Source organism: Cebidichthys violaceus, unplaced genomic scaffold, assembly GCF_023349555.1.
Source record: "Cebidichthys violaceus isolate CVI_PGR_0920_01 unplaced genomic scaffold, fCebVio1.0.p SCAF_6, whole genome shotgun sequence".
Lineage (NCBI taxonomy): Eukaryota > Metazoa > Chordata > Actinopteri > Perciformes > Stichaeidae > Cebidichthys > Cebidichthys violaceus.
This window is the reverse complement of record NW_027176816.1, coordinates 3,923,037-3,946,217: the sequence shown is the minus strand read 5'-3', so window position 1 is coordinate 3,946,217 and position 23,181 is coordinate 3,923,037. Positions and strand designations below refer to the sequence as shown.

The window sequence follows — 23,181 nt, the reverse complement described above, 5'->3', positions numbered from 1 at the left end:
AAACAATCTCTTAACAATTGAACAGCTTTAACACCTCCTTTTCTCTTTCTTTCCCTCTTACATCCCACTCCATCTCTTTTTCTTGTTTAGTGAGAGAAGTGAGTTGTAGCTTGTCCTGCCAGGATTTTAAATCTGGGCTGGAATGGTGTCAGGGCTAATCTCATGCACATATGAAGGTGCTCATTGGATATCCTGGAACGATATTTGTTTTTAATAATGTTCATAGTGGAAAAAGCTGCCTCGTCGAAAGATTTGTGTTTGGTCTCATAGTGGCGTTTCACATTGGCCCTTAATGGCCACGGTCTCTGAACATATGAGACAGAGTGGTTTTGTAGCACCAGCAGGAAGAATGAACAAATACAAGTCCGTCCATTCTTTATTAAAAGCTCGGTTTTCGAGGTCCACTTTGCTCTTTTTAGAGCACGCCATGTTAACTTGCTTCTCCGACTTACTTCTCCCACTGCTCTCTCTCACTGTTCTCTGTCTCTCTCACTGCTCTCCGTCTCTCTCACTGCTCTCCGTCTCTCCGTCTCTCTCAATGCTCTCCGCCTCTCTCAATGGTGTCCGTCTCTCGCCTGTCTGCGTAATTTCATTCGACTCACGATGCATTTTGGAATAAACATTCGATTGGCTGAGTAGCGTCACGTGAGATTAAATTACTACATGCAATTGGTCAGTGTGTTTCCTGAACTGCTGAATGAGTGCCGTAAAGGCCAAAAAAGATGCGCAGGTTAAAACATTAGCGCCCGCCAAAATGTATGATTCTCAATTATATGTCTGGGTCCGGATACGACAGCGTCTGGGTCCGGATCCGGACCGCGGTCCGCCAATTACCGACCCCTGTCTTAGATAGAGGGATACATACATGTGTAGTTTGTTGTTTGCAGATACGTGGTGAAAATCATCAGTTTCAAGTTATCTATTGTTATATGGACAACAATTAGCCTACAGAGAAGTAGTTGTGTGACAATCAAAATGTAAGATCTCAGTCACATTATTTTCAAAACAATAAAACATATAAATACATATCATCCTACAGTCTCCGGAAATCCGCAGACAATTAACAGTGTGTGTGTAGTTTGTAGCTATACCTATATATGATTTACAGCGTATGAAGAAACCTATTCATTGACTCTATGTGTTAATGATGGTGGACAAAACTTCTCTACGTTGTCGGCAGGATTCGAACCTGCGCGGGGAGACCCCAATTGATTTCTAGTCAATCGCCTTAACCACTCGGCCACGACAACCATATCGAATAATGCCTCCTAAAATGATATGACATCACGTGACGATCACTTTTTTAATAAAATCGGAGAAATACTCGGATCTCTACTTAAACGTAAAAAGTTACAATATAATACAATATAGTCTAAATACTGTTACAAGTAAATCATGTACTACACATGTTACTCAAGTTGAAGTACAAAGGTATTATTAAACCAAAACTGAAAATGCTCATTATGCAGAATATTATACATTAAATTGGTGTTCATCACTTTAATGTTTCAGGTAAAGGTAAAGCTAATTTGATTGACCAACTATGAAATATTTAACTAGAACTACTTACAATCTTCTCGATGATGTTGTGACTTACACAAGTGTGGATAATATAGAAGTCAGTATTATGTTGAGGATATTTGTTTGCCACTATGACATAAAGCGCGTGTGTGTCCCTGGTGGTCTAGTGGTTAGGATTCGGCGCTCTCACCGCCGCGGCCCGGGTTCGATTCCCGGTCAGGGAACTACGGTTTTGTTGTCAATAAGTTGTGTGAGCTAAGGTATGAAGTTAATAGGGCTAAATGACATAAATAAGGACTTTAGTGTATTTACTTCATATATAACGCAATGATTAGAAGCACTTGCCGGATATTTTACAGTGTGTGTAACATTTATTAATCCGTTTATGATTAACAATCTGATGTAATGGTGTTTTTTGTTGTCATCATAGATGAGGACTGAACTTACTGGCAAGTCGCAACGCATCAAAAGATATAATTTTAGTAATTCAAGACTACTATGCTTGTTATTAAAAAGTTTCCAATTTATTGAATGTTACTTTGTGCCAATCATTCAATTGGTCTCATCAGTTTCAGAGCACAGACCGGTATGTTTGACACCTCTAAAATGACCAGCTAACTAAACAAATTGAAAAGACAAAAGCTCTGGTTAGAGCAAAAAAAACATTGACCAAACACTACTCATTCATTTAAAGGAATGCTTTATTGATATCCAAACATATACAAGAAAACCAAATAATTAATTCACCATAATCGTCCAAATCTGATCCCTTTTGATATTTTACATCAGTTAGGCCCAGGACCTAAATAAAGCTTTAAGTACTCTACTGTCCTCCAGCCTCTGCAGCGGCTGGCACTGATGTGCTGCACTTCCCATTGGCACCCAAATCAAAAGAACATCCTCCTTTTTCTACCCAGCACATCTACAAAACTGATAGCAGCTTTAAACAGGCGACATATGCACTGCGGGGGGGGGGGGGGGGGGGGGGGGGGGGGGGGGGGGGGTCCAAGTCATGTCATTCAGTAAAACCACATTTTTCTAGTACGTTGAGATCATTGCCCTACAAAAAGCATCAAGTGTGTGGGAATTTCTCCGCTTTGCGTCAGAAAAATATGATTTTAGGAGTCAATTCTGAACTAAATGACTTGAGATTTATATTTCTTGTAGTGTGCATCTGCATTTTCAATCTTGGCGAAGCAGAAAGTCAGAGACTCCATGAGATTCAGAGGCAGGAAGAGATATTGTAACAGATATTTAGGTATTGGCAACTTGTTTTTAAAGTGATGGCAAATTATTTGTACAAATACCAAAATGTCCACCTGTCCTAACAAAAGGAAAACCAAAAGAAAACAGAACAATTCACCTAACAGGAATATATTAACTAGAAAAATGACCAACACAAACAAAAACATACACGTATGATACACTGGCAGTTATGAAGCCGGGGGGGGGGTGGGTTGTTTATAAGCTGTGTGTATTTTCATTCAATGGATGTAAGTTCTGGCAGAAATCATTTAATGTCGTCAAAATATAACGATTCATATTTATCCTTTTCTATTGCCTCAATAAAACACATTGGCATTTGGAGACATTGTACTGAAGCTGAGCCCGGATACAAGAGCAACATTTTCTAGTTGGCAATGCGAGAGGCAACATTGAAACACCTTCAGTGAAAAATCGACCACGATCAGCATCAAGAGTATTCAACCTTCTCGGTTTTCAGGTTCAGGAGAAAAGCGCGGCGCAGCACAACTCTCAGGTTTACGGTCGTTGTTTCTGAGAACGTAGAGTTTGTAAGAGCTTCCGTTTTATCACTACAGGTGCACGACAATAAGAGCAACGGTGATTTTGTACAAAAAGGTGTGTGTTAGTTTGGCCTCATGCAGTGTGTGTGTGTGTGTGTGTGTGTGTGTGTGTGTGTGTGTGTGTGTGTGTGTGTGTGTGTGTGGCATTTAGTAGCATTTGATGTGTGTTAACAGGAGTGCATTAAGGGGTCGTTAGAAAAGTCTCTTCTAATGGCAGCGAGACGGTTTTATGACACATTTTGCGGCCGGTCAGACTCCAAATATTTAAACGCCAACTCTCCTTCCTTCAATCAAACCAGTCTGTACAACTCAAGAAAAGAAAAAAAAAGAAGGAAAAACAAACATTTCTTTTCTACCAGCTAAATAATAACAAGTGAACCATTTAAAGCGAGTAAGGCTGATAGAGAAACGTCGACATTCACCGGGTAGTGTACAAAGCAAAGCATCGTCTCACATTGAGTTCTGAATGTTAAAAAGGATCATTTATATTTTTTTTTAAAGTAGTGTTGTATGAGGTACTTATACACAGTCAGAGGTATCAGTAGACCGGCAACTCCTGTGTTTTGAGCGGTAAAATGACTGTTTTTGTCGAAGGAGCCCGGTGGCTTTGAACAGAGCGTAGAGAACGTCCGCAGTTCCCTGTCGGAAAGGGCTGTCTGACAAAAAGCAGTGGAAATATTCTAAATATATCGTACATCTAAACCCATTGTTTTTTTGGAAGTGTCTAAAATACGTCCACAGCAGTACATTGCTTTGCTCCCGTGCCGATCCTGCCATCTACTGTAGTAATACACCGACTTATCTGAAGTACCTCATACAACCACACTTCAAAACACCCAAACTATCCCTTCAACGACAGGAAGGGAACTACAGTCGAACCAGGGGAAAAAGAAGCACAGTCAAAGTGGTTTCAAAACATTTCAAAGCGTTAAAGAGGTTTTAGTCTGACTTGGCAGCTGTAGAGATCAAACCATCACGGTACACTTCCGTCAAATTAAACCATTTTGATTACGTTCTTTCTCGTCCGATTAAAACCCAACGGGTGCAAAACGACTGCAGCTCGTTAATGAGTCAGTTTCACAAACATTTTAACATTTTTTTCAGATCACAAATGTACTTAAAAGAGAAACAAACTCCTGACAGAAGAAACCCCATGTCTATGAAACTGACCCATAGTTTTGTGTGGCCTTCCCCTGATTTTTCCTTAAACCTCTTAACCTGATCACTACCGTTTGGCAGCATCAGAGACAATATATTTACTCATCTATATTTATACATATTGATAAAAGTTATGTAAAAACATTTTGCAAAGCAGTGTAAAATAGTTTGTAATACAAAATGGTTTAAGGTTGTTTTTTTTTTTTTTCTTCCTGTTTTTACATCCTGTGGGTGTTCTTAGGGTGTTACGCGAGACCTCGGTCTTCTTTGCGTGGTTCGTACGGTACAACTGAGATGAGATATGCACATGCATGTAGCAGTAGAAGGTCTAAGAGGAGTGAGAATGTGCTGGATCCCCCTCCCCACGAGGACAACCACTAACCTCCAACTGAAGAGAACTCTGTACAAGTTAGAGAGAAAATATATGGGGATACTGTGGTGACACTAGCATGTGCTCACAGTGTGAACGTAAGATTTCAAGTACATGAGTGTACTCAGAAACAAGAAGACAGAAATAGTAGCAGGATAAACCACCGTCTTGCTTATGCCCGTAAAATGCTCCTCCACCTTCAGTCTGTAGATAACTGGGTTCTAAACTCTGACTTCCGTCTTAACAAACACCCAAACCCAAAAGATGTGAAGATCCTCATTTAGTTTAAGAGCCTGACATCTTAATAATGGCTTTTAGCCTTTTTTTTTTTTATTATTATTTTTTTAAGCCAGGTGATTTGCTGAAACGGGTGAAAAAAGGTGTCTGAAAAGTGCAGGAGACAACAGTTTTGACTTATTTGGACTATGAAGGAGTGTGGGTCTAACTGGGGAGGAAGTAGAGGCGGGGCGGGGGGGATGTAACAAAGCACGGTCTGTAAATTATTCAGGTTTAGACATCAACAAAACATTTTCCTTTTCCTCAGCAGCAAGGCAGAGGAATGGAAGCTGTGGGACCAGCATCCCACCTCAAACCAAACGAGTTCTTCACCCCCGCCCGGCTGCTTCTACAGACCCCGAGGCAAAGTGTGAGTGGTGGCGAGTTGGTGAGCTGGAGGGTCAACGGTCAGGGCTGACTCTGCGATGTGAGGCGATTAACAGTACAGTCTCAGGTCGTGAGGAAGGTGGCAGCGAAGAAGAGGAGGAGGAGGGATGCATTCAGAAGGACGGGTTCTCCTGAGTGGGGGTGGTGTCGGTGGGGGAGACGGCCTCCCCGTTCCCTTTGGGGCCAACAACCTTGTACTGAGGAGACGAGACAGAGAGAGACAGAGACAGAGAGAGACAGAGACAGAGACAGAGACAGAGACAGAGAGAGAGAGAGAGAGAGAGAGAGAGAGAGAGAGAGAGAGAAAAGACCAGAGTGTTATTGATCGTCTGCATTAATACACCGACTCACAGTTTCTCTTTCCTGTTGGGAAAAGACACTTTGACTACATTTAAAATCCATCAGCGTGTCATGAAATCCATAACACACACACACACACACACACACACACACACACACACACACACACACACACACACACACACACACACACACACACACACACACACCCCTATGTAAAAGGGTGCGGTCTAGCAGCAATCTAACAGAACCACAACTTACATTTATTTTACCACAATAACCCAAAATGTTTTGTTCTGCAATTTTTTTTTTAGGTGATGACAACAGACATTCAAAGCTTCATTCGAAAACCTCAATGAAACCTTCAAATGTAAAAAAAAATTAAAATAAAAAGAAGACATTTGGTACCGCCCTATAGGTATGTTCAGTTTTTTGTATAAACTGCTAAAACAGTATACTCTGATAAATGGCACGTAGCATATATTGTATATAATTAGTGAGTAGTATAGATGGCTGTGGTTCTTGTGGAATTGTTTATGAACACTTTCATGATATAAATAGTATAAAAAGCCCTTTCAACTTATCAACCGCTTAGTCTTGATTGTTTTATTGTTATCTAACAAATCTTTTCAGACAACTTGGTAATAATTCACCAATATTAAATGCCACTTGAAGCTCTTTTATCTTGTTATTTGTATGTACAGGAAGGTAACATGATGCTGTGGCACAAAAAGCTGATTTGACTCCGACGATGACACGGAGAAAGAAGCAGAATGTAACGTGGTCCCGACGGTCCGCTCACCTTCAGGTTCCCCATTTTATCCTCAAATGACTTGAAGGTTGCAGAGTTCCTGCAGAACAGAAATATGAGGTTATATATTTAAAAAAAAGTAAACACACAAGTTAACATTACATGCACAAAAAAAAAGAAGGTATAAAACAATGGGGAAAAAAATACTTTTTTTAAATATATTTTAAGAACTCATGGTTAATAATCTGTAAAGAAAGCAGAACCATAACAAACAACAGATGAACAGTACAGAGACCAACAGCAGCCGTGCAGGTACAGAGTATTGCAGGTACAGAGTACTGCAGGTACAGAAAGTGATGTGTGTTACACTGACAGTTAAACGGAAGCAGTACAGTGAGCAAGTTTGTGTGTTACTTTACCTCATGGCTGGCATACTTATAGAGTGGCGAATGGAATAGTTGCTACTTTGTAAGCATTAAAGAAAGGAGACAGAAGTGCAAGTGTTATAAAGCAAGTAGTGGCACGCACGCACACACACGCATACACACACGCACGCGCACACACACTAACTAACATAATGCAGATCAACAAATCCTTCAAAGAACTACAGTTTTGTTGAAGTAACAGCAAAGGATTACATGCTTCTTTAAGCTTCTATGCGCTGAGGACTAAATTAATTGAGGCAATCTAAAGTAAGAAAATAATAGAGGATAATAGAGCAGGTTGGAAAAAAACAAGTCAAAGTATAATTAGCTGAGCTTTAAGTTAAAAACAATTTCTGTAACAAATTTTCTTTTGTGATCAAACTCTTAGTTGCTCCAAGCGGGCGTGTTAGTCTTACCTAAAGGAATTAGAGAAAGGTAGAGCTCTGCAGGTCAAACCAAGGCAGCAATTAAAAACAAGGAGGGGAGAAGAGCGTGAGCCAAAAGCAGCAGCATCATGACACACACACACACACACACACACACACACACACACACACACACACACACACACACACACACACACACACACACACACACACACACACACACACACACACACACACACACACACACACAGAGAGCAGGGGAGAGGCATCGGTGATATCAGCAGGGAAATCAGGAATGTTAAGAGACTCTGCTTTCTTATCTCCATACTAATGTGGTTACACGGAGTCATTGACTATGTTTCTTGACAAGTTCGGTGTTGAAATATTTGCGCATATCCCAAAACCTGTTGATATCCAAGTCCTTCATAAAGCTTAACAGTAGGTGTGCTTCTCCCTCCGACCAGAAATGTGTGCTTTTCTTTTGGGTATGCATCTCTACTCCAGATTTACAAACTATTGGCTAGTTGCCATATCAAATTCGGAATATTGTCATAGTCGGAATAGTGGAATACGAGTGTGTGCATGTAAACGTGGTCACTGAAGCTGAAATAACATTTTCCTCTTCCAGCTGTGAGATCAAATTAAATGAACAAAACAGGGATGTTTAGAAAAAGGAAATACAACAACATCAGAGTAAAACGTTTGAAGCTACAGAGGAATGAATGGAAAACATGCAGGAACGGACACAATGCGCACGCACACACACACACACACACACACGTACAGAGTAAACCAGGTAAAAACTGCTGAAGTATTCCGTTAGTGGGACATACTCTATGAGAAGTCAATGAAGGCACGCACGCGCACACACACGCGCACGCACGCACGCACGCACGCACGCACGCACGCACGCACGCACGCACGCACGCACGCACGCACGCACGCACGCACGCACACACACACACACACACACACACACACACACACACACACACACACACACACACACACACACACACACACACACACACACACACACACACACACACACACACACACACACACACACAGCGAATGTGACTGTAGAAATGGAAACATGAACGTTAACACAGACAGTTGCGTGAGTCAACGAGGCGGAGATGTTAGATGTGAAGGAGTCGGTGGTTAGTGCATCTCCACAGAGTCTGTTTGTTTTTCTATTGATAATGATGTTTTCTCATGCATGTGTGACCTGGTCTGTACAGTTGGAAGTAAAAACCAGACACAAGTGTAATTTCAGGCTGAAAAAGTTAACATTACAGGGATGGTCCAACAAATTAAAATAAGACAAGCCATCGAAGATGCCGTTTTACATTCAAGTGGCTCAAATTTAGCATCCGGGATTTTACTCCCAAGACGTACCAGTGGATCTTTATTTCATTAAAGTATTTGGTGCCAAAAGAAACGCTTCCCGTTTAGATGGAAAACAATCATTAGATCATGTTGAACCACCCCTTCAGTTAGTAAAATGACGATTCAGGCTACAAAGCTGTTAAACTAAATACAACAAATGTAATTTTAACAGAGTCTGTTAGAGTCAGTTACCGGTTATGGTTAGTGGACATGAGAAGCTGACGACTGGTCAGTACAATAAGACAAAGAGAGCAGAGTGTCACCGTCACCAAATTTTCAGCTGGTTTCAAACCGTTTGCCATGTTTCTCATCCTGGTTTTGTAGCAAAGCAATGTACTGCTGTGGACGAGGCAGCAGCAAAACGTGTTTAGGCCATTTCAAATAGACAAAATCAGTTTACGTGTACGCTATATTTTTTATATTTCCACCGCTTTACCTTACAGTCAGACAGCCCTTATCGAACAGTTAGTTTGTTTGTGTTATTGTGTGACTTCGGTGTTAAAAAGGGTTATTTTGAATTCACCAAATTCAAATTGCTGATTTTGTCAAAAGGAGTCTGGTAGCTTTGAAGCGAGCATAGATGTATACAACAGCTTCAGCTCCCTGTCAGAAAGGGCTGTCTGACTGTAAGGTAAAGCAGTGAAAATGTTATAGATAAAGCATACACTAACAATGATATAGATTTTTTTCTTTGACTAAAATAGGTTTTGCTGCTGCCCTCGTCCACAGCATATTTTATATTTCATCAAATGTTCTAAGCTCTTTTCAGCTTCGCCTTGTTGATCCAGAATTAATATAGACCTATTGGATGATATCCAGGTTTGAGGTCTTTCTGTTTCAACACGGTCCACTCTGCTCATTTGTTCTTGCATCTTAGCCAGAGTGTCAGAAATGTTGGCTGTGCAGCGTCATACCTCATGTCGCCCAGTCTCTTGCTGAGGACAGTGCCCACTGTGGTCAAAGCTGCACTGGTCTTCTGTCCCGCCTGGGAGAGAGTCTCTTGAGTCTTTTTGTATCTGCAGAAGAGAGAGGAGGAAGGATGGAGGGAACAGGGGAATAAAAGAGAACAATGGAGAAAATAAAAAGGAGAAGGAGATGGTTAGAGTGGAATGAAAAGAAGATGTGGGATGGCAACAAAAAAAAAAAAAAAAGAAGAGGATAAAGAAAGAAAGAAAGAAAGAAGAAAAAACATGGCGGGGAGAAAGAAGAGAAGAAGACAGCGAGCAAAAAGAAACAAAATGGAGAAAACAAGGTAGAAGAATAAGAGAGGGGAGGGATGTGAGGGTAAAAAGACAGGGGTACATTAGACCAAACCAATGGAGCACAGAGAACATAAACCGACTTTAGTTAGTGCTTCATCCCTCACAAGAAGAAGTCCAGTAGTCACCACCCCGATGGTTAATATGCACACAGAAATACAGTCACGGGAATTTAAAGGCTGGTGTATCAAAAGAATAGCCACCAGACTCCGGTTTACATGTTCCATTTGCTTTTTAAAAATATCAGCCCTATGGATATGATTTGCATTGTGAAATTAAAGATAAGATTATGTTAAATGGAACACGTCGCTGTGAAAAAGCACAGACACATAAGACTTTTAATGTTTAAACATTTGAAAACAAAATGTTCACTCTGTTATGTGTGTTTATTCACATACTAACTGTATTGCTTGCAGAAAGCTGAAAAGGTTCCATTATTCCAAAGCTCCTGTGATTTGGAGTAACCACAATTGGGCAACATGAAAACAGAAAAGATGGCCCAACCCTTGTGCATAAACGGATTAGTTTACACAACATCTTGGACCAAACACACCTAAAGACTAAAGTGTTTATAGCTGTCAAGTCTGCCGTCATAGAGAGGGACGGCTCCTAAGTTTAAAAACAGCCTTACGTGTGGTCGATAGTTAACTAGAAAGTTAAACTTTTTTATTTGTTTTTTTAAAGTTAAACTTTGGCCTCAGTGTTTTTTTGGCCACATCTCTCAGACCTAACTTGAGGTATGGTGAGAAGCCTTCACACTGACACCACTACTGGTGGTCAGAGCTGCAGATATGTTTTTCAACTTTGTGTCAAGTTGCTCTTTAAATTCAAACCGACCGCGAGTAACCTTAAAGCTAGGATTGATTTACATATTATATAGTCTCAGTTCATTCAATCGTTTAAAGATACACCCACAGAGGAGAAACAGTTAGCATTGGCTCGCTCTGGTCCTTATGCTGTGCCCAGTTAAGATAAGTTAACTGCTTCCCAGCTCCACCGTCATAATTAATACACAGGCATGGTGAGACAAACCGTAGTGGATCAGTGATCCATGAAAAGAAAAAAATTAATTAGTAGAGCGTCAAATACATCCAAACTGGCAAAAGCTACCAACAGGCTGAGACAAACATCCCCTCACCGTCTGTATGGACACACAACAAACATCAACACACATCGTGGGTAAAAGCCAACGTCACGATCAGCTGACCCACCCAAAGACACACATCAAGGCTCAGCAGCAGATGGTTCACAGAGGCTGAGCAAATACATGTTTGGAGATAAGCTGGTGTGGCTGAATACCAACACTCACCACTGTATCACTCAACATGGCTGACCTTCCACACTAAAGGAACACTTGCTGGAGTACATGCTCTTTCAGCATCATTCAGAATCTGGATGATCCGGTACTTATAGAACTAAAATAAGTACAAACAGACACTAACACAACCAGCACCCTCACTATCGCAAAAGAAAAACAAACAAAAAAAGGATGGATCGTCAATAAATAAGAGGAAAAAAACCTCCCCGAAAAGCAAAGCAAACTTAAAGAAACCTTAACTCGTCTACAAAAATGAAAAAGGAGAACACAAAAAAGAAAGGGGTCAACTCACGCTTCAGAGCGGGAAATGTCATCCAAAGTGGCTGAGGCAGACAGATATCTGAAGACACAACGGCAGGATAATGACACAGGGGGAGAGGCACACACTCGCAATACAGTACAGTAGATCACAATAGAGTTCAGTAGAGTTACAGTGTCGGCTTCAACACAGACTCCTAACAACTGTTTCACTGATTGGATTTGAAGGTTTTGGTGGATGTCCAGCAAGTGTACAGGAGAAATAACAGCATTAGACACACAACACAATGTAAAATCATAGAGGTAACGTGAACAAACATTCTTCGTCTCCCCCATACAGTTAATAATGAAAACTAAAAAAACCACCATTTCACATCTAATATTTTGCCACAGAATGGAGAGAACGAGATGGATTTTAGCTTTAAGAGGACAGTAAAAGAAAACAAATATGAAATTTGATTTTGTCCTAGAGAACACGGATTATGACTCACATAAAACCAGGTCAACGGGGAGGGAAACCGTTTACAGTCCGCCAGAATACATTTGTTAATCCAAACCATATACAAATACTGCTGGTTTATGGAGCCAATATGCATCTAGGTATACTTTCTATACTAAAAAATATTGTAGCCTTCTGTGGGCACCCAGGGGACCACCTCTGATGCTGCATTTATGTCTAGATGACATTACTTTGACTGTTAATAGAGCAGCTGCAATGTTAGCATCATTAAAAAAAAAAAACAAGCACGAGATGTTTACTTGTTGTCTTGCGGACAGACACAACAAAGCAGGAATTCAGACTTAACAAATAAGCAACATTATTGAAATATTTTGGCATCCTTTTTATCAGTTTATTGCAGTTAAAACACAGCCTGTTTATTTTGGGTTCATACCACTGTAGTAAACCAGACTCCAGATGTTGTTATTAACAGACAGGACGGCGTTTGGGTTTCCAATGTATCCGACAAATCAACAACATGTACATAACAAAGCGAAAATGTATTAACACCAAAAGGGTTAATAGACCAAACACCAGGCAGAACAGCCTGTTCATGATTAGTAACAAAGCTTCATCACACACACACACACACACACACACACACACACACACACACACACACACACACACACACACACACACACACACACACACACACACACACACACACACACACACACACACACACACACAAACACACACACACACCGGCCTGTACGCTGTCTAGAAAAAGAGAGGAAGTGTTTGTGCCGACTTCTCTTTAAAACAATAGAGCAGATAAGGAAGCACAGCCAACACAACACAAGAATGACAGGAAGTCCAACCGTGCATTCATCTGGTGGAGGCTTTGAAACATAAGAAAAAAAATAAAAATAAAATACACACACAATATATATATCAATCTCATCTTCCGTTTTAACATAGTGAAATTTTAACATTGAGGTGGAGGCTTCAAATTAGTTCAGGCGGTTTTCTGCCTCTTCATTTGACATTACTTGTCTTCGTGTGTGTGTGTGTGTGTGTGTGTGTGTGTGTGTGTGTGTGTGTGTGTGTGTGTGTGTGTGTGTGTGTGTGTGTGTGTGTGTATATATATATATATATATATATATATATATATATTTATTTATTTTAACATTGTGCTAGTAAACTAAACTAACACTGAACTAAACTCCAAACAGTCTACGGGAGTGATGCCGTGCATGATAGAGCATCAGTGTTTCTATTGAGCAGACACACCACACCAACCACTGCTCAACATTAAAACATGTCAAATGACAAAAGAAAAGATACAAAACTACATTAACAGGAGACGGCTCTCCTTGTAGATGGCTCTGTTCCAAACAAGGCCAGTCTCTGTATCCTGACTTACATCAGCACAATGCTGCTTACACAGCACAGCCATAGTGACTTCATACACCCCGTCTGTCAATACACCATCACTGTTTAACTGCTGTGTTTGTTTTACAGCAGAAAACGCAACACTTTGAATAGAAAGAGGGTCTTTGTCTCGTTTACATTCGGATGTTTCTTTGTCTCCAACGCCTTCAGCGAGGATTCATTTTTCAGAAAGAGAATCGCAGTTCTACGAGCTGTTGCACTAAAATGTTCCCAACGACGTAGAAAGAGAAGTCAGAGAATGGATGTCAATGGTCAGTTAATACACATATGGCTAAAGGGAAGGTGGTGAGGTTTACGTTGTCTTTCCATTGACATTCTGGCATAAATTGCTGTTTGATTTTGACTGTGATGCTAATAAAGCACACTTAACGGACTTGAAAATCAAGTAAAAACAGCTGACTGACTCCACCCACTCTAGATTTCATGATAACCTACTCTGTGTCTTTGCGTCTTCAACGTATTCATAATTCATAACTCATTTGTTTAGCTCAGTTCAGCTCATCTCTCTCTCTGTACATCAGAGATCATGTTACAGAGTAAAACACCATGTCCTTCTCTTCACCTCCCTTCCTTCCTCCATCACATTCCTTTCCTTTCCTCCCACTTGTTCCTGTAGCAGCAGTTCTGCCCGTCTGGTCTCCAGGCACGACTGGGCTGCATCCATGTGTGCGTTTGTGTTGTGGGTGAGCGACACAAAACACACACTTTTCCTGTGCTGTACTTGGCATCGTTTGTGAAGGCCTGAACCAAGAATAATACGCCTGCCTGCTTGTGTTTCTGCTACTCTAGGCAAATATGTAATAATCCACAATTCTTCTGGCACTGTGAGCAAATGCGTGACTGAAAACCCGAGACAAAGAGAGAGCGAGAGAGAAGTGTGCGAGCGGACAAGCAAGTCTATTTCTGTGTGTAGAACAAACACGCCAACCCAAGATCAGTGCACCTGCTGCTGTTTGTGAAGGCGTGTAGATGTGTGTAAAAGTCAAGAATAGCTTCAGCAGTCAGTGTAGGCTAACTAGCCGAGTGAGCTTGCCAATCCAGTTCATATAGGAGGCAGCCACTTGGAAAATTCCATTAGCATCAGATCTCGCAGCAACAGAAGCAGAATGTAATGTTTTTCTCGCCGACTGCATAGTCTGGATTCTTTAAGCAGCCGCACACAGAAACATGGTAAAAATAAATCTCCACCTCAAACCAACTCCTAGGGAGACTTTATCTACTCAAGAGTTTATTAAAAAGGTGAGACAAGCATGGAAACAATGGTCCCGCTATATTTCAGAATAAAAGCATTGTGTTAACAAATGAACCCCAAATCTCTAGAGAACATAGAGATTTGTACCAACATGATATAGCTGTATACCCAAGCTAAAGAAAAGAAAAGTTATATTATGTTTCATATAATAATGTAAAATATTTATGGAGAGGAGTGTCAGCGTGGCTCTGTGATGGCAGGACGTTTTAATATAATAATACTGAAGCCCAGGAAGACTTTTCAACCAACAACAAGGCACTTCAGAGCGGCTTCACCATATCTCTGTGCCCAGGGGCCCATCGTCTCATCATCCCTCAAATCGAGGTAATTACTAATGGGCATCAGCTGAACACTGGTTATTGTATCATTACATAATTGCTGCTTGTGCCAATTGATAGTATTTAGCTAATCAGCCCTCGGGTTCAAATCATTATGCAACCGTTACCGAAGTGTGGCGTAATGAGTCTGATTATCAACACACAAATGGTCAATTTGTGCAATCTAGGGAAACAGACAACAGAATAAAACGGTTTCTTGACGATTGTTGTTGCCCCGCTAAAAGGGATGTCAGCCACGCTAAATAACCACCAGTGGCCTGATTATACTACAGCAAAGACTTAGAATTCTAAACCTTTATCTGCACACAACTTTCTTAGCTCCACCCTTCATCTTACAGCTAAGAAAGCGTCCCTGGGATTGTCTCCAAACTTCAGAAAAGAAGCGTCTGAGAGAATGTTAAATATAGAAGAATGTTGATTTGGAGAGGAAGTAGACAGGAGGACGTGTGTCAGCACTTCTGGGTGGAAGAAGAGAGGACACCTGACCTCTGTGAGAGGAAGTAAAAACAGACAAATGATAGCAATAGGGAGGAGGTGGGGACAGAAAACTGAAGAGAAAGACAGAAAAATAACCCATTAGGGAAGAGAATAATAGATCTGTATATGAGAGCAGAAAAGAACGGCGATAGACAACAGGTCGTAGTTCTACTTCTGTCAGCTCTGACTTCCATGAAAGAAACCATGCCACGTCTCAGCAAACAGCGACACTTCAAAAAAAATCTGATTAGCAAACACTAAAAAGGTGAGTCACAGGCCAAACACAGATTCAGGTGAATGAGTTATGAAACTGAAGTGGTTAGAACAGAGACACACCAAATCCCACTGCAGTGCTACAAGTCTAGCCACATGTGCAACAGTCTGACAGAGTAGGTTCCTCAGACCTGGAAAAGCTCCGAAACAGGGTCAAAGAAAACCCGCTAACACACTAGGTGTATGAAAATGCACCTAAGACCGTATTACAGTCAGAAGAAATACTATTCATTTTGACCTCAATCACATTATGAAATATAAAACTATTCACTTTCTCATTTGGAAGCATTCCTTTACAGCATCTCATTCCTCCAAGCACACACGAAGTTAAACACCAACTGTTGAAAATGTAAGTGTTCTCAAACACGGTTAGAAGGTGAGAACGGACAAGGACCGAGGGTTGAGGAACAGTCGGAGCGTGAGAGAGCAAACAGCGCAGGAGCCCAGACATCAGCGGCGAGCGAGCAGCAAACAGAGACTCACAGTTCCAAGCTGGTAACTCTCTCATTCCACTCGCCCAGTTTCTCAGTGGTTCTCACATAGCTAGGAAACAGAAACACGAGGGTGTTACACTGCTGAGGTAAACATCGAGGACTTAAAAGCAAGCTGGCTTGAAGAGGAAGCCAGGGCTGGAAAAAAAAAAAAAAAATCTCAAAGCGCTGTGGTTGTTATAAAAGTTACACCTGACTACATATGGTCTTAATAATGTAAGTAAGTATGTGATTATCCTTGAAAGAACCCTCTTTTTCTTATTTTTGCCATTATTATTATTATTATCATTATTATTATATTCAGGATGTCAAACTGATGCTTATGCCTACAGATCAGAGTGTAAAAGTTAACCACCACATCACCTGGTGATCCAGACGTTAGACAATGAAATTAAGAAAGAAAACTGTTCCTCAATCATTAAAAAGCAAAAGCAGTTTTGCAGCATATGTATATATTCAGTATGTCTGTAGTAGCATAGAGGTGCTAATGCTAGTTAATGATGTACATACTCTGCTAATGTTCTCCTTCCAACCTCTCCGGGTATAAATCCACAAAACCAGCCTGAAAATGTGGAGAATCTGAAAGTCATGAGTCTACGGAGCCGAGCGGGATAGTTGTCGGTCCCGTCTGATGCTACGCTATGATGCTACGCTATGATGCTACGCTATGATGCTACGCTATGATGCTACGCTATGATGCTACGCTATGAGGGGGCAGCCTGAGTTGAAAATATTATCTGAAAAAAAAAAAAAAAATCGAAGTAGTCCGTCCATTTGTATAATTCACGTTCTTCAGCTAATGAGAAGTGTTAGTACAGACAGATAAAATCATCATCAAGAGTCAAACAGACCTGATCCTGACAAAACACTGAGGTTAGACTTCATATTTAATCAAATATAAATGAAGTATATAAAATTCTTTGAATACCCAGAGTCGTTTGCAAACCACCAAATGTCAAAAGTGCTGAATTATGTCCTTGTTTCTAAACAGAAAACGTCGCCGTGGGAACAATAAAGGGTGACGAGACTCCTTGTAAACAGATACGTGGTTTCATCTTCGTAATCAGTTTAATCAGAGCAACTACTGTTTGAAAAAAAGAAACTAGCTTGATTAGCAATCATGATCACAGTATGATTAAAAGCATGATTATTACATCTGATAATGCAGCACCTTTGCCTTCAGCTAAAGTCAATCAGTCAGAAAACAGCCGGATGAGTCACCACATGGTGAAACTCTTATCAGAGAAGGTATGCAGGGAGTGCTGATCTCACTGAACGGTGCTCAAAGTCATTTCTCACACTTCATTCTTCCATCTTGCTAGAATACTTTTTAATGTGGGCATTAGAAGTGATTCTCTTATTGAAAACGTAGCCTCAGAGATGTCTTCCATCTTCGACGAGGTTTCCATCCCACTGCTAAAGCTTTGTTTTTACAAGGGCTTTGCACCGTAGGGCTAACCTCTGCTGATGGAGCAACCCCCGAGCATGCACAGATATTTACGCTCAATGCGCCGCTCGTTGCGTTATTCTCGCCAGAGGGAGTACAAACCAAATGAACAGAGAAAAATCAAAAAGTCAACGAGTGCGACGGGTAAAAAGACACTTTTAAGACCTCCCGTTTTTGTAATCGAATATTCAAAAACAAACTTTAGGAGTCGTAGTTTTGTATATTTATATGCATAGTCTATATATTCATAACATTTTAGACGACTGAAGGAAAAATCCCCCCCAAAAAATCTAAATTTCTCCAAGAACATCATAATATCTGAGGGACTACTTTCAGTGAGTTTCTGTCTCCTGTGTTGAAACAATGCGGTGGGATGAATACATACGCGTTGGAGGTCTGTACGTCTTGCCAGCTCTTGTTGAAGTTCTGCCTGAGTTCGTTGAGCGGGCTGAGGCTGAGTTTCCTCTTCAGATCTGCGGCGTGTCTCTCTTTGGCCGACAAAACCTGACGCAGGGTGTTGATCTCCTCCTCCACCTAAAACACGACAGAGACACCAGAAAAAGATACGTCCGGGGTTTTCCTCTTTACTCACAGAGCTCTACATGACTACAGATTCATATACCACGACGGTGCATGCATTTGGTTTTTTTATATTTGGGTAGGCATCTGTGGCAGGCGAACCCAAACTTTTGAATGGCAGTAATTTCATGGATATTTCCCGACAGTATCTACAAAACACAAAACTATTCTTGCCTATAGTGACGTGTAAACACTGGTGGTGTTGGAACATCTGGGCCCTACCTTGGTGAGCTCTGAGCGGAGCTCCTCAGCCTCCTCCTCCGTCAGGCTGGGAGGAAGAGGGTTGGCTGCTGGGTTCCCCACCGCCCCCCCCTCCATCTCCATCACTCCCTCCACCGGCACATCGGAGAGGCTGTCTGAATGATCCACAACAAGGCCCTTGTTAGGAGAGTTCAGGTTGATATCTGGAACAAGAGAGCGATGAAGAGAGGTGACGGGATAAAGGGAGGGAGAAGACAAGGTGAAGAATAAGAGAAGTTAATGGGACCGTGAAATGGAGGAGCTGCAGAGGGCTAAACACTTAGATCAGTGTTAAAAGCTTAGAGTGGTTTACTAAGATGCTTCTTCTGTCAGTATCCATTTCAAACTCACACAAACCGAGGCCAGGAAAAGGCCAGTGTGCAGGAGATATCCGACAGGAAGAGAAAGTGTCAATTAGCGGCGTTGGGAGTTGAACTGCACTCTGGGAAAGTAACTTCAGACCCTTCTGGCTGAGATCCAGTAAACCTTTTTGCTTTGTGAAAACAGAAACGCCACAATACAGCAGACCAAAAAAAAAAAAAAAAAAGGAGGACAATAAACTTCCCGAAAAGAACAAAAGACGACCATAATCTATTCTGGTGTAAACCGTAAGTTCACAGAAATATTATTCTTTTTACACTGACGTCTGCCACAGTCAGCATTTCTTTGCCAATGAGTACAGCTTTCATCATTCACCTGAGGACACCGTCAGAATTTTGGCAAAAACAGAAGCTTGGCACAGTCATAGCTGGCATGGAAGACACAAACAACCTGGAACTTCAGCCTGAAGCCTTGTGTGAAAATAAACTCTTTCCATTTATAATCCAACATTTAATTGGCAATAGCTTCACCGAAGTCCTGCCTCTAAGAGAAAATAAATAAATAAAGCTACACAATAAATAGATGGCTTCCGGAAGAGTTAGCAGCCACTTTTCCCAGTCAGTCAGTCTCCACATCAGTTAGTGTAGCTGCGAGGTGGTCAGCTCTTTGTCGGTCTGGCGTACTCAAGGTCAGGGTTGTACGACAGTGTGCTGTAAGTCCAGTGTAACGTTGGCAAGACTCCAGGCAAAAGAGAGAGAGAGAGAGAGAGAGAGAGAGAGAGAGAGAGAGAGAGAGAGAGAGAGAGAGAGAGAGAGAGAGAGAGAGAGAGTGTGTGTGTGAGAGAGAGAGAGAGAGACAATGAGTATGAAATTAGCAGTAACGTTACAGCTGTGAACATAGCAGTGCAGTGTGTGTACAGTTTACTTGTCAGTGGATATATGCTACACGCAGCAGACAAACACATAACAGCGTTGCAAAAGACCGACATTACCGTATTTTTCGGACTATAAGGCGCACTTAAAATCCTTAAATTTTCTCAAAAATTGACAGTGCGCCTTATAATCCAGCGCGCCTTATGTATGGTTACTTGTTGTGCTTATTGATCGATTTTATGTGGTACAATGCGCTCAAAAATCTGTCGAAATATGTAAGTACGACTTTGGTAAGCAACGAAGCCGCTCCGCTCAATGGATATTCGGAGCATTACGGTACGCTGTGTCACTACCTGATCGGCCCCGTAACAGGAATGTAATGTCTAAACTAAAAGTCAAAATCGATCAATAAGCACAACAAGTAACCATCGGTCGCAACTGTCGTCCGAGCTTTCACGAAAGCTGGAATCATCACTGAACAGCCAAGTACCGATAACAGCAACAAGACTGACTCGGAAAATGACGAGAGGGATTCGGGCATTCTTGATGCCGAAATCGCACAGCTGTTTCACTCAGACACTGAAGATGAAGAATTCGATGGATTTGTGGAAGAGGAATGAATCGATAAGGGAGTGTATTTGTCTGTACCGGTATTTGTTGTTACAACTGAGTTGAATAAAGTTTGATTTACCGGACTGTGTTGTTTTGCTTAATGCGCCTTATAATCCGGTGCGGTTTATGTGTGAACATAGACACGTTAATTCACAGTGCGCCTTATAATCCGGTGCGCTTTATAGTCCGAAAAATACGGTATTAACATCTGCTGGCAGCGCCGTGTGATCCAGAGTCTCAACAATTACATCCGCATTACAATTTGGCGAGAGACATGACTGCTCCACCCTCTAGGTGTATTGATTCAGCCAAGAATGATTCAGCGTGGCCCACAGAAACAGAAACAGCAGCAGCAGCAGCAGCAGCCAGGCTCATATGAGAACAGAAAGAAAACATTTCCTGGGATTTGGAGGTCAGTCTCAGATACTCTTTAGTGTGTGGGATATGCCATCAATTAGGGATTTCCTACACTTCCCAGAAGGGCATCAGACAACCCCCAGAATCAAGTTCTGTTGCATATAGGGATTGATTTGCCTCATATCCACTTCTTCTTTTCCTACTGATACAGACGTAGAAAAATAGACTCTGTGGTGCATTTCTCTTTGATTTAGACTGCATCCAAATCTGACATCTATTGTTGGTGTTTATTCTTTAAGGATGGGCTTAAAAAAAACCTGACGTCAGTGTCATGTGAGAATGCATCAGTTGGGTAAAAGTCCCCCTTACCGCGTCAGTAGTGGCAGGATTTGATTTGCCCTTTTTCACTCTAGTTTGTCATGCTTCAAGGAGACAAACAAATATAGGCAACCATAATCACTTCCTACAAACGCTCATCTTAAAGCACAGCCTGATGAAACATGACCCGTCTATGATGGCCAGCAAGGACACAAGAAGTCTCAAGAGGACAACTCTGCAGACATGATGACCTGAAGATACTGAATTAAATCATATCCTCAATTTATGGTTATTGTAGTATTGTCACACAGCATAGGCTGCCTTTTAATGCTAACAGTAGTTAAACGTAGCTTAATTTTGACCAGCTACAACATGAAAAGCAGCGTAAACAGAAATGTATTCAATATCACAGACAGTCTGCTGCCTAATGAGTACTTTCACTTTGATACTTCAGTAAGGTTTTGAATAAAACACTTACTTGTGTTGGAATGATTTCACCCTGAGGTAGCCTGTTACTACTTTTAATTAAAAGTAACTACCCGAGTATTTCTACCACCACTGGCTAAAGATGGAAGTGAAGATCTGTCAATAGAGTGAATAGTGACAGGGATAAAAGCAGCAGCTAGCATGCTAGCAACACCAAGGATGAGTTGGATCAGTTAGTCAGCAAATCTGACTGAGAAATAAAGAGTGATTCAAATAGACTAGACTGACAAACGTGCAGATAAACACGAGGCAGAGGATAGTTAGTGTTTTACTTTGAAAAGCCACCAATACAAAACTAACTTTAGCTAACGTTTTAGCATTAACGTTCGTCCTTTTGTTTACAACGATTTAAGCTCGGCTCGTTAGAGTTTAAACGCCTGTAAGTCTCACAGAAGATATGATGACATTGTTCACTTGAAGGCTGAATCAATGTCAGTGGATCAGATGGAATTGTGAAGAGAAGTTTGTAACATTAGCGTTAGTAACACGCTACGTCTTCACTTACTCCTGTCATGTATAGCAGCGGGCCCGTCCTCACGACATCATGTTTTATGATCTCTAAACATAAAGAATCGTTCAACCACACAGACTAGCAACATGATTAAGTTAGTAGCTGCGTGGTGGTGGATTTATTTATTACAACCGTATTCTGTATGCCTAATAAACGTTTTACTAATGTCTGAAGCTAAGCTAGACGCTTGCTAGCTTTTAGCTTGTACGTTACCTTGACTGGCGGGGTCCATTTCGGCGTCGATTTCACAGACCTAGAACAACTTTTTTTTGTTCAAAGTTAACCTCGACAGGTGTGGAATGTGGACTGCAGACTAGTTAAGTGGGCTTTCCACTCGGCGTGTGTTAATCTTCCTGGTTTTAGAGACAGACTCCCACTCGAACAAAGTCGTCAACAGGAACTCAAAACAGCCCAACAGCCAGCTCAGCTTAAACGGCTCTTTGTAAAGCTCACGACAACAGGTACGTCCGGTAAGGAATTTCAAAATAAGATAAAACATTATTATCATGCATTTTTTTTCCTATTCACGTGTTGCTGCAGAAAAGACAGATACATAGGCAAGTAAATATATATATTAAGTATTATATAGTAGTAGTATAGTATTATATTATTTAGTAGTATAATTAAGTATTTATAAAGCACATTTTATACAAACATGCAGTGCTTCCCTAGAAAAGAGAAAAAAAATAAAAAGGACATTTTCACAAGACTAAAATTATAACGATAAAGCCATAAAATGTAAATACATTTAATAAAAGTTAATGTTAAAAGTAAAAAAAAATCCAATCAAACAAATCAAGTGTTCAAAATCAACAAATAAAAGTCAATGAGTGAAAAACATTTTTATAAACACTAGGGATACAAATAATTTAAAAAGTAAAACTATAACATTACTCCAAATTAAAATCCAGATTAATAGAGTTTGCCATTCTAATGTCCAGAGGTAGTCAGTTCCACAGTTAAAGGGCATAACAACAGAGGGCACGTAAGGAGCATTCAAAAGAAAAGCAGTGGAGGATCTTTGTGATCTGGCTGCAACATAAAATGAAAGAAAATATCTGATTTAGGGAGTAGCAAGCTAATTTACAGCTTTAAACTAGTAAA

General features: G+C 40.9%; 1 protein-coding gene and 2 non-coding genes across 15 annotated transcripts; 1 reads left to right on the top strand and 2 right to left on the bottom strand.

Moving 5' to 3' along the window:
* Positions 1–1,168: 1,168 nt before the first annotated feature.
* On the bottom strand, positions 1,169–1,250 carry trnas-aga (transfer RNA serine (anticodon AGA)). Its single transcript has one exon. It is a non-coding gene; the product is annotated as a tRNA-Ser (tRNA).
* A 423-nt stretch (positions 1,251–1,673) lies between these two features.
* Positions 1,674–1,745, top strand: trnae-cuc (transfer RNA glutamic acid (anticodon CUC)). The gene has a single exon. It is a non-coding gene; the product is annotated as a tRNA-Glu (tRNA).
* Positions 1,746–2,204: 459 nt separating this feature from the next.
* On the bottom strand, positions 2,205–22,510 carry tpd52l2b (tpd52 like 2b). Of its 13 annotated transcripts, none has more exons than XM_068733922.1 (10): positions 22,291–22,510; positions 18,583–18,764; positions 18,167–18,315; positions 16,327–16,386; positions 11,641–11,688; positions 9,686–9,787; positions 7,410–7,436; positions 6,988–7,032; positions 6,620–6,668; positions 2,205–5,714 (listed from the first exon to the last, which is right to left on the bottom strand). In XM_068733922.1, the coding sequence occupies exons 1-10, from the start codon at positions 22,307–22,309 to the stop codon at positions 5,631–5,633; spliced, it is 765 nt and encodes a 254-aa protein (XP_068590023.1). In that variant the 5' UTR covers positions 22,310–22,510; the 3' UTR covers positions 2,205–5,630. The 13 variants fall into 13 exon arrangements, with proteins under 13 accessions (XP_068590023.1, XP_068590024.1, XP_068590026.1 ...); XM_068733923.1 differs by having other exon boundaries at positions 6,988–7,029; XM_068733925.1 differs by having other exon boundaries at positions 18,583–18,716.
* Between the last annotated feature and the right edge of the window lie 671 nt (positions 22,511–23,181).

Excerpts from the sequence above, each read along its gene's own strand:
- tpd52l2b (XM_068733922.1), bottom strand. Across the intron at positions 11,689-16,326 it reads AGAGTTACCAGCTTGGAACT|ATATCTGTCTGCCTCAGCCA; the intron begins GTGAGTCTCTGT and ends TTGTGTCTTCAG. Across the intron at positions 7,437-9,685 it reads AAGAGACTGGGCGACATGAG|AGCTCTACCTTTCTCTAATT; the intron begins GTATGACGCTGC and ends TTTGACCTGCAG.